General features: G+C 25.5%; 3 protein-coding genes across 3 annotated transcripts; all 3 read right to left on the reverse strand.

Annotated features, from left to right (window-relative positions):
• Nucleotides 1-632: 632 nt before the first annotated feature.
• On the reverse strand, nucleotides 633-3235 carry LOC105258846 (odorant receptor 46a). Its single transcript, XM_011270382.2, has 6 exons — nucleotides 3034-3235; nucleotides 2242-2495; nucleotides 1445-1926; nucleotides 1140-1244; nucleotides 786-941; nucleotides 633-706 (listed from the first exon to the last, which is right to left on the reverse strand). Exons 1-6 carry the CDS (start codon nucleotides 3135-3137, stop codon nucleotides 653-655), a joined length of 1155 nt encoding a protein of 384 aa, XP_011268684.1. The 5' UTR covers nucleotides 3138-3235; the 3' UTR covers nucleotides 633-652.
• A 693-nt stretch (nucleotides 3236-3928) lies between these two features.
• On the reverse strand, nucleotides 3929-6543 carry LOC105258847 (odorant receptor 82a). Its single transcript, XM_011270383.3, has 6 exons — nucleotides 6220-6543; nucleotides 5719-5972; nucleotides 4719-5194; nucleotides 4461-4565; nucleotides 4155-4310; nucleotides 3929-4036 (listed from the first exon to the last, which is right to left on the reverse strand). The coding sequence occupies exons 1-6, from the start codon at nucleotides 6321-6323 to the stop codon at nucleotides 3983-3985; spliced, it is 1149 nt and encodes a 382-aa protein (XP_011268685.2). The 5' UTR covers nucleotides 6324-6543; the 3' UTR covers nucleotides 3929-3982.
• Nucleotides 6544-6998: 455 nt separating this feature from the next.
• LOC105258823 (farnesol dehydrogenase) lies at nucleotides 6999-11123 on the reverse strand. Its single transcript, XM_011270340.3, has 6 exons — nucleotides 10968-11123; nucleotides 10510-10790; nucleotides 8145-8238; nucleotides 7776-7935; nucleotides 7241-7378; nucleotides 6999-7174 (listed from the first exon to the last, which is right to left on the reverse strand). Exons 2-6 carry the CDS (start codon nucleotides 10778-10780, stop codon nucleotides 7127-7129), a joined length of 711 nt encoding a protein of 236 aa, XP_011268642.1. The 5' UTR covers nucleotides 10781-10790; nucleotides 10968-11123; the 3' UTR covers nucleotides 6999-7126.
• Nucleotides 11124-12143: the final 1020 nt, after the last annotated feature.

Consider the following 12143-nt stretch of genomic DNA (forward strand, 5'->3'; position numbering starts at 1 on the left):
ATATGTGTACAATAACGTCGAGCTTATTTAAATTTTAAAGACGGTCGATTTATGACATCGCCAACTGTGCAACTTTCCTATAATAATATGTATATATTATACATAGATATGTATATATTATATATAGATATAGCTCTGATAAAAAAAAATATGAAAAAAGGTATTATGTTTTAACCCTGGATTGTCATCGCGGAAGAAATTATCCAAAAGATAATTTTTAAAATATTAAATAATGTTGCATCTGCTTTTTGAAAAATATAGTCATATAAGTAAAATATAATTGTATACACATAAAATATAAAATGCTATTGTGGGAAGTGCAGCAATTGATCAAGTACACGGATATAACATTTTATCTTTTAATCTTCTTATTTCTACACTCAACAAAGTTAAGCTTTTAACGATAATATTAATACATAGATAAAATAAATAAATATTTAAAAAAAATTAAAAAAAAGTTTTTATAGAAAGTTGTTACATGAAATATTATTTAGTATATTAAAGTGCATAAAAATATAAATTATATGTAAAGATAAGATTCTATTTTAAAAGACTTTTATATTTTATGCTTGAAAGAAATACAAAGAGACAAAGAAGAAATATAGAATTTTGCATATACATAATCAGTTTTTTTTTAATAAATCAGGTCTTGTTATATTGATGTTTGTTGTAAAACATTAAAAGCAGAGTACGATGTTTTTAAAATCTGAAAAAATAATTAACAATTATTGCATCATTATTATCGTTGAATCAGGTATATGAATACAGCACTGGCATAAACTTACCCAGGTGAAAGTGCCAAGAGCCAAGCTAAAAATGCCATAATAAGAGAGTTTCAATCCTTTCTGACTGATGGACATCATAAACAGTAAACTTCTGCGATCTTGTATTGTGGCAGTCGTCCAATTACTCGAATAAATAGCATCGCCAATGCTCTTGCTCTGCACACGCGACAAAAGAATTTCTTGTCATTCACGATAAATTTTTAAATCCTTTTCTTGAGATCTACAATTCGGCAATAAAATTATAAGTAAACATTATGTGACTAGAATTATATAATTTTATATTTCGAGTTTTCAGTCGTGAATTATAGATCAATTAAAATAGGCTTTAAAATAAATTATCATTTTTGATTGCACCTTCAATTGTAACTCGTTTCCATACCAACAATAGAAGAACACTTGAAATAACATGCTTCCGAGATATAAAATCAATGAGAGAAATCCGACGCTGAGAATTTTCTTCTGCAAAACAAATTAGTTCAGTATATTCACTCAATATGCGAATTAGACGATAAGAAGTAATAGTATTTTTTTTATCGACAATTTATGTTATTTGCTATATAACAAAGAAATTTAATATAATGTTACAAAAATGTTTACAAAATTGATTAAATTGTAAGAAATTAAGATTTGATAGTAAGAATCTGAAGAGTTTACGCAACCTTGGACATTTGGAAAATACTAGTGCATAAAGTGACCATACTGAACATGAATAAAAGCATCACGGTCCACACAAATAACGATTGTATTCTGCGTACGATCTCGTGTACGCATAAATGATGTCTCACGCATTGGCTAATCACTCCGCCTTTATTCGAATTTAATCGATATTGTGCCATATCAGGATAATCCTTGAAGATTTCTGACAGACGATAACATAACAATTCGATCTGTCCGCAAACATGAAGAGTAAAGCCATAGACGAGGGAATCGAATGAGACGTTGAGCAAAACTCCGTAAAATATGGCACCTATGTGTTGAAGATATGTAGCCAAATACGGATATAAACCAACTATCGAGTACGGCAAGTACGTCTTGAATGGCAGAGGTCTGTCGGTATCTTGAGGTCCCACAATAGGAGCAAGTACGAGAGCTATACAAGTAGCTTGAGATATACTCATAAAAGCTCGAACACACCATTTAGCTACGATAGACATACACATGTATTATTTTTATATTTTTAAAAATTTATACTACATACTTAAATAGAATAACTTTGATGTATTGAAAAATATTAAAAAAAAAATATTATAATTAAATTATTAAAAAATCTTAATATAATAGGAGGGTATAACATTACATAAATATATTATATTCAAAAAATTTATTATTATATAATATTATTATTATTATATATTAATACTAATTGTATTAATATTACTATATTAATTTTTATTTTTAATATTAAAATTCATTATTTGCAATAATTTCATGAAAATGACAATTACTAATTAAGTACCTTTGCGATCATACTTAATTAGGATCATCTTTTCTTCGAAATTTTTTGGCTGACACGTTTCGCCACGAAAACAATCAAGTAATGTGTACACTTCATCTTGTCTCGCTAAGAAATTTCCGTATTTAATGCATAAAGCTACATAAGTTAATGCTAGGAAGAGTCCTTCTGTTAGATCTTCGATATGATCGTGAGTTCTTATAAGTTCGATTACTTCAGATATCGTGAATTCGTATATTAAAATTACTATGGAATATCTATAAATTTAATTATATCTTAATAAAGAGAAATACTTAAGTATATGTTTGATTATCATGTCATCATATATTATATGAGCAAAAAACAAGTTAAAGTTTAATTAGAAATTAAGTAAATATAGATTCACTCTTGTAATATAAACAAATAAAAATTTTTCTTACTAAATTCTACAATTAGATCCGTACAGATAAATATATATATATATATATATATATATATATATATACATATATATATATATATATATATATATATATATATATATATATATACATAACGAGCCTAATTCCTTTCGATTTTATATATATATATATAGATATATATATATCTGTAGTAATGAAAATATGATCAATAAATTAACTTTTTAAATATTTAAATCAGAGGGATAAAAAATACAATAATCAAAAGTTATCTATAAATGGTAGACTCATCGCGAAATTAATATATGTATATACATTTAAATCCGTGACATACAAAAACAAGATATGATTCAAACAAGATATGATTCACGAGTATATCACATTTTCATTATTATACCTGTAGCAGAAACTTATAAAACGAACGAAAAGACCATTATTGCTTTCTTCTCTCCATGCACCGCAGAACCATAAAACTCGGAAATTCAATGGCAATATGTCCATTATTTTCGTAATGAAATCGTTTCGATATTGTTTCACTTGGGTCACCCTCTTATCTTCGCTATGTCTCAAAAATATGCAACTTATAGAAAAAACGCATATAACTGTAATGTATCATACATTGTCAATGTCCGTTCTCATGAATTAGTAATAAAGTCGCTAGAACGTTCTTCATTAATATCTCTTAACATTTTATGTCGTCTAATAGAGGGAGATTTTCTTCGTTGATTTTTCTTACTATTATATTTTTTCTTACTATTATATCTTTTCTGCATTCTTATCTCCGTATCTTATTTCCAATACGTTATCAAATATCTGGGACGATGTATGTACATTATTTTTATAAATTATGAACTTTTGAACTTGCAATTTATTGCACATTATTGTATAATAAGAATATTGAAATAAAAAGCATATTATTGAAATATTACATACTGATATTATTAATTGTGAAAAATTTATCTGCAAACTTTGGTTGTTTATCAGAAAAGTTGACAATTAGATAAAAAATTTGCAAAACAAGATAATAAATTATAAGTTTATAAAAGCATAAAAGTGTAGAATAAACTGTGATAAAGGAGATACATTCCTTTGCATTTGTATCTTTTGAAATTATTTGCAACAATATTTAGCTCAATAAAATTTTATTTTATTTTATATTTTATTTTGCGAATAGATGCAATATGCCCATTTTGGGAAGTAATCTACAGAAAATAAGTTTCTATAAAAATATCTAAAAATTAATATCTCTACTAGTCTAATCTCTACTAATAAATATACAATAGTATGAAAATATTATGTTAATTAAAGCAGTAGTATTACATTTGTTAAAGAATAAGTAGAAAGTACTAAATCGAAGCTTGCTGTAGCAAATTAAAAGCAGAGTAGGACGTTTTTATAATCTGCATAAATGAAGAATACATATGTAATTTACAGAATATATATTTTTCGGATTGAATTAGCATTATGTTTTATATGTATTTAAATATTATTTGTTACGTATGTCAAATATATACTCACCCATGTGAAACTGCTAAGAATTAGCGTGCAAACTCCATAGAAAGAAAGTATCTTTCCTTTTTGGCTCATCATTATTACAAGCAACAAACTTTTACGTTGTTTTGTTGATATTGTCATCCAGTTGCTTGTATAAATAGCGGATGAGATATTTTTATTCTAAATAAAAAATATATTTCAGACATATATTTATTTGATATATATACATATGCATATACAAAAAATCTAGAATATCAAAAAGAAATTATATACAATATATGCAAAAAATACAAAATATGAAAACTAAGAAAAAAATCTAGTATTGATAACCTTCAAGTCAAGCTCATTGCCATACCAGCAAAATGTAAATATTTGGAACATCAATGATCCTAAATACATGTTAAAATAAAAGAATTCCAGGCTAACGACCTTTTTCTGAAATAACAGTGTGAATTGCAATATTATATTTACATTTTAAATTTCACTTTTATCCAATCAAATTTATTTTACAAATGTTAATGTTATTGATTTATGTTTTATATATTAATCTTTATATTTATGAAAAATATGTAAGAGAGAATTTTTTACTTTCGACATCTGATAGATGTTGGTACAAAGATTGATGAGGCTGAAGAAGAATAAAGCAGCAACATTCCACATAAATAATGATTGTATCTTGTACATAATGTTATAAACTAAAATATGATGTCTCACGCATTCTGCGATAGCGAAACTTTCAATGGCAATTGCATTTTTTTCATTATTATTTTGAAGAAATTGAAATATTTGTCTCAATCGATGGCACAACAGTTCAATTTGTCCGCAAGTATGAATAATGAAACCATACACAATTGAGTCCAAAGAGACATTTAATAATATTCTATAAATTAAACCTATGCTTTGATGAAGATAAGTCAATACGTAAGGAAGTAACGTTGTGGTAGAATACGGTATGTATGTCTTGAATGGTAAAGATCTTTTGTCTTGAATCAGTAGAGGCATTATGAGGAACAATAAACCCGTTATTTGACACATAAACATGTAGACACAGCTGATTTCTTTAGCTTTGTTCCCAGTACATCATATAACGAAATAGAATTTATAAAATAATTAAGAATAATAATAATTTAGAGTTATAAAATAATTAATTATATGCAAACGTATAGAGATTATAACTATTTATTTATAATTATTAAGTTTTTACTATTAGATGTTATAAAACTTATCTCCAGAAAGAGAGAGAAAGAGACATCATATAAATGATTAATTAAATTTTTAGTTCTATATCATATAAATAATTAATTAGATTTTTTATTCTATTTCATATAAATGATTAATTAGATTTTTGGCAAAAGCTTTGCACTTAGCTAAACGTTTATAATTTATATACTCATCTATAAATATATATTATATAAAGTTATATATTATTTCTTTTTAACACAAAAATGTAATATTTAAAATTTTGCGAATTTTAGAAAGAGTTTTATTATTAACTCTCTTATTAATTTTCTAAAAAACTTTTACTTAATTTAAACGTATACTTAATTCAATTAATGTTCTAGAGAATTACAATATAATATAAAAGTACCTTTGCGATTGTATTGTTTTAATATCGATTTTTCGGCAAAATCTTTCGGTTGACAAATTTTGGTACGAAAGCAATCTAATAAGGCACGCAATTCGCACTGTCGCACCGAAAAATTTAGATATTTTAGGCACAATGACATGAAAGTTAAAACAACAAATAAGCTCTCCGTTACAGATTCCACATCGTTTCTTATACGTATGAGCTCGATTATTTCAACTATCGTTAAGTGATATATTAAAATTGCAATGATGTATCTATCAATATTATGAATGTGAAAGGTAAAATAAATATGTATATCATGTGTTTATTTATATATGTATATATGCGTATATGTATTAAATAATATTATATATTAATATACAAAATATACAAAAATTTTCTTATCTCTCTTAATTGTGATGAATATTATATCTTTAAAGACAATTTCGATTTTAATATATCAATAAAATATTCTTAACAAAATTTTAATTCACTTTTGTTTAATATATATCTTATAATTACCTGTAGCAAAATATTGCAAAACGTATTATCAAGTTACTATCTTTATGTTCTTTCCATATTCCGCAGAAACGAAAAACAAAGAAATTTACCGGCAATAAATCCATATTTTTATCGTCGCATTTAACGTAATAGCAAATCTTTCCCCAACAATGATAAAATATAATATGTCGTCAGAATTCTGAGTCTCTGACTACAATGTTCTTGCATTAATAACGACGATGTATAGCTATAGCATTATGTTAGGGTGCATTATTTTTTAATATTGTCTGCAGGAATAAAACATCCACGTTTTTTCCATTATTGTTCTTATTGTAATGTACTCGATATTCTTGTTAGAGAGATAACTAACACAAGTCAGTAATAATATGTAAGTCTTCAGTATATCAGTAAATTAGTTTTTATTTTTAATACATTTTTTTATATAAACGTATTTTTATTAAACGTATTAGTGATAATGTTGCATGACGAGAAGAAAAGTATGTCGCAAAAATTAAAATTTTTAGTGTTTTGATGTATCTTTTTAAAGCGATAGATAGTGATGTGAAGCATCGCGCGCTGATAAATACAATAATAAAAAAGTAGAATGTAGGAATATAGAATAAACATAGAAACTTTATTATTTTCACAACGTTTTGTTAGATTACTTCTTTTCACAATAAATTTAATTACAACCGGTAAATATATATTTATGTGCGTATATATGTATATATATAAAATATTATATTAGCAAAATATATATTAAGAAAAGTATATAACACATTTCAAGCACACATATACATGTATACACACAAATTACATATAAAATTTAATATTCATGCAAAAAAATAGAGAGCAATACAAATTTATTTTAAATAAAAAATTTCTTTATACTCTATTGAGTGAAGTGCTAAGAGAGATGGACATATTGCTAAGAATATGGAGGTATTCCGGTAGATTGAATAGTAAGCTCCGTAATCTGGAATTAAACAACATGTGAAACAATGTTTTTTTTTTAGAAAAAAGTTCGTTAGCAAAAATTAACCTGAACTCTCGGTTTTAGTTTAAGAGCATAAATGATCGCATCCGCTACATCCTTTGGCATCAAACTTAAATTAAACTCATTCAAACTTGAATTAAACTCATTTATTATATCCGTTTTCAGATCACCGGGACTAATGCTCTGAAAAGAACAAATGATTAAGAATCATAGAAATAAAATTTATATTGATGAAAATACATTTAATATAATTATACACAGAATTATACATCTGGCATTATTCATTGTTTTTGATTTTATATATATTATTATAATATTCTATGAAATACTTATTTGTGTAATACTTATGTAATAATTATTTTTATATAAAAATTCTCTTTTGCCCTTATTTTCTTGTTGCAGCATAATTTTTCATTATATTTTATTATATTATTGATATCACACATAATAATTAAAAAACGTATGTGTTTTTATTATTACAATTTTATATTATATATACTTTTAATTACAGTGATATTTTTATATAACAGAAGAAAAGAGATAGAAACTTAAAATGTGAATTTATTTGATCGCAACTTACCGTGACTCGAATAGGAGGTTCAACGTCCACTACTTGACGTCGTATCAGATGGGTCAAAGTGATACTTGCATGCTGAGAAACGATAATCCCATTAAAAAGAAATGTATCTTTTTTATCCGATGTATCAGAATAAGGAGTTGGAAGAAAATGACCGTAAACACTATAAATATCAAAATTATTTATATTATTTAAATTGCTAATAATAAAAGTTAACAATAAGAAAAAATCATTGTATTTTTTTCAAGATTTTCCACATTTTTGTTTTACTATAGGAAACTAAAAATAAATGCTTGACTTATTTATATTAAAAGTAGATCCAAATTTATTCTCAAATTTTTCGTAATTAATAAATAAATTAAATAATAATACCTGTTGATATTGAAAATGTGCCCTTCGACTTTTCGCCTGCGCATAGATTTTATCGCTTCATTCATAAACTTATGATATATCGATAAATGAATACCTAAAATTAATAAGATTTTCAAATCAATATCTGGAAGTATAACTTAGAGAATATATATATATATATATATATATATATATATATATATATATTTGGTGTCCCAAAACTCATAATCAATCTTTCAAAGACAGATTCCTGGGATTATTTCATTATATATTATTGCACATTCTAAAATTCTATGAATATTATATGAATTATATGAATTATATATATATATATATATATATATATATATATATATATATTTGGTGTCCCAAAACTCATAATCAATCTTTCAAAGACAGATTCCTGGGATTATTTGATTATATATTATTGCATATTCTAAAATTCTATGAATATTATATGAATTATATGAATTATATATATATATATATATATATATATGTATGTATATGTATATATAATCAAAATCTTCTAATGTCAATAAAAGTCTTACAATTAATTCGCCATTGCGAATTGTACGTGATATGTGTAGAAGTGTGAGATTTTCTTTTTCAGGAATAACATCTTTCACGTAAGAAGTTATATTTTTGAGCAAACTTAATTATATTTCATGATCAAAATTAAATTTTCAAATGAGACCCAAAGTTTCCTCAGTACAAAAAGTAAAAATAATAAGTGCACAGAAATAGGCGCGTGGTTCTTCAAGTATATTATTAGTAATGTGCAGCGTTTTTTGATAGAGATTAATAACGAAGTCTAATATAAATAATAAATTTAGAAAAGTGCTCAATCTATACAAAATACTTAATTGTAATAATAAAAGCCTATTCGAATATCTAAATTAATAAATATAATGAATACGTTGATAAAAATATTTAATAAACAAATAGTCATGAAATGTTTCTACAATGTGCTACTTATGTGCTACTTATGTGCGTTTTTTTAACCACATTGAATTACATAAACAAATGTATAAAAAATATGTAAGATGAAAAGATGTATAAAGTGAAAAAACTATATTTTGTTACGATATTGCCAATATTGTTGTTCTTATATTTATCTTAACACGCATTTTGACCTACCGCAAATCGCTCTCAATTTAAACACATTAATCTATATGAAACGAAATGTCATCCTCAACGTTTTCTTAAATTGATTACTTATTACAAATTGTCCACACTGCATAAATGTATCAAATTTTATTCTGTTAAAATTTTGTAATCAAATTTGCAATATGTAATCTGTCTTATATCAGAAAAACATAAATAAAGTAATAAAGAAATTGGATAAATATCAAAATATAAATATCAAAATATAAAAAATATGAAGAAAACATTGATCTTGTATGTTGTAAGAGAATAAGTCAAACAAACAAAAAAGGCTTTAACTGACATATTACAATATACATATGTATAAAATCAGTATTTTGCTTATATTTCTTACATTTTGATATTTATCAAATTTTTGTATCAAATATGAATTTTATTTCAAATGTAAATAGAGATTTCACATAAATTTGAAATAAGATTTTAACAGAATAAAATTTAACAAAGATTTATGCAACCTGGACAACTTTTAACCAATCCAAGGAAACGTTGAGAATATAATTTCGTCTCATATTTAATTGAAAATAATTTGTGGTTGGTCAAAACACATGATAATATGTAAAGACTATAATATTGAATTCTCATATAGACAATATTATATAGTTTCCTTACATTACATAAATTTTTTAGCGGATTATGCTTTCATTTAGGAAATTTATTTTGTGGCTGAAGAAACACAAATAATGTAGAAATATTGCAAGATTTGCTTATTAATCATTCATCACATTTATTAATTTACATGCTCAAGTAGACTTTTATTATTGAGATTATCAATTATAATATATTGCTTATGTTAATGTTATGTAAATGTTATGCATAAATATATGTAATACATATATTAGTTCGCTGTTTGTCATAAATATATGTAATACATATATTAGTTCGCTGTGTGAAATTAATCAATTACATAACATTAAGATAAAATGTATAAAGGGAAATCTGATACAGCAAATCTCGGAAAATCTCTTCCATCCATGTTACACGCACGTGATTTATGAAAAGATTCTAATATATTATATTTTCATAGTTTGTTATAAAAAAATATTAATTACTGGTTTGTCATAAATAGATAATTTCCCTCTCTCTCTCTCTCTCTCTCTCTCTCTCTCTCTCTCTTCCGCTCCTTCTCTACCTCTCCTTTCTCTATTTTCTCTCTCTTTTCCCTCATCTCTCTTTGTAATATTCTATATAAGTAATGTCACAACAACGCACGAATACTTACAAAAAGTATCAATTTTATTGATCAGAATATTCACATCCTTCTTCAATGTTTCTTCGATATTATCCGTTATATTATATATAAGTTCTAATTTACTCGTAAGTATATTTTTATTCATCTTTTCGTATTCCGCTTTAATTTTGTCTCTGTCTCTCTTCGTATCTACAACGTAATACACGTGTATTCCATTTTTTAAAAGAGCGACTGTAATTGCTTGGCCAACATCGGATCCAGCACCAATAACCATTGCGGCTTTATTTGCCCAGCGATTCATAATTGCCTATCTGCAAGTACGATATATCTTACGATTGACATGTTACTAATAACTATCGAGCCGAAAATAGTTTCAAGTACGTAAGAAACGCAATTATCATCTACAGTCACAGTGATATTAAATTCAATCATAAATTTGCGAAAACGGCATTTCGATTAACATCAACAATGTTAATTCATAAATTTACCTATATATCTTTTATTCCCAACTATCAGCGAAACTAATTTATGAAATTTGCTGCAGAAAATGTAAATTCGAACGATCACTATCTTAAATACGTGACAGGTAAACTAATCACATTAAGGATCGACAAGAAACTGGCAAAGTCCAAACTGATATTGGAGCCTTTATACGAAACATGATAATGCAAAATTTCGGTTTCAGAGTTACCAATCTGAAAAATAAATTCTTAGTCTCTATGCCCAAATTCATAATCGTTTCTCAAATCTTAGATCTCTCCAATCTCAAATTTCAGTTTTCAGATTTCGAATCTCTAATCTAAAATTTCAATGCTAGTGACTAATCATCAAAAATTCGCTCTGTGGCAGACGGTCCTGATTACGAATATAATTTTAATATGATTCTTTCTGTATTTTGGTCAAAATAATTGATTTACGAATTGGTAGCTCCTGAGTCTTCATCGGGAGGTTTTCATCGTGCCTCCTATCGAGGCCTACCGTTAACGATACTTTAGTACGAACTAGGTGTAGCAAAAAGAGATTATAAGAGAATATTATGAAATTCTACTCGTAGAGAACAAAGCTAATTTATTTCTTCGTGTATAAAATGAAAATAGTAACCTCAGAAAGCACATCTCATTATAATATAAATATGTATGATAGATTTCTTATAGACTAATTATATGATAATATAATACAAAAATAATATAATAGACACTCATAATTTTTAAATTTTTGAATTTTCATATTTAATATAAAATAAAAATGTAAAATATAGGAATCTAAAACAAAACAATTTAAGACATTTTTTTTATAATGTTTTTAGTAAGATTATTATATTGTTTCTTCATACACAAGGGAGCAAATATTTATATAATTTATATTTATATTTATATTTTTATTAAATGCCAAATTAGTAAGCAATATTTATTAACCAGTTCACCAGTTCACTGGTAATGGCCCATATATGTCCGCTATGAATAACTTTGCCAATTGTCAACGGATTTGCATGAAACTTGATACACCCACATTTTTCGGGTCGCTGATGACAAATTTTGGGATCGAAATTTTAAAATGTAAAATGGCGGATTTAGTATGGTAAATTAATTTTGTTATTGTATTTGTTATTATATTGTTATCTATTGTTATTATATTTGTTATTCCATTAGAGAAGATTCAAATTC

The sequence above is a fragment of the Camponotus floridanus genome, unplaced genomic scaffold (genome assembly GCF_003227725.1).
Source record: "Camponotus floridanus strain SB8 unplaced genomic scaffold, Cflo_v7.5 scaffold41, whole genome shotgun sequence".
NCBI classification, from domain to species: Eukaryota; Metazoa; Arthropoda; class Insecta; order Hymenoptera; family Formicidae; genus Camponotus; species Camponotus floridanus.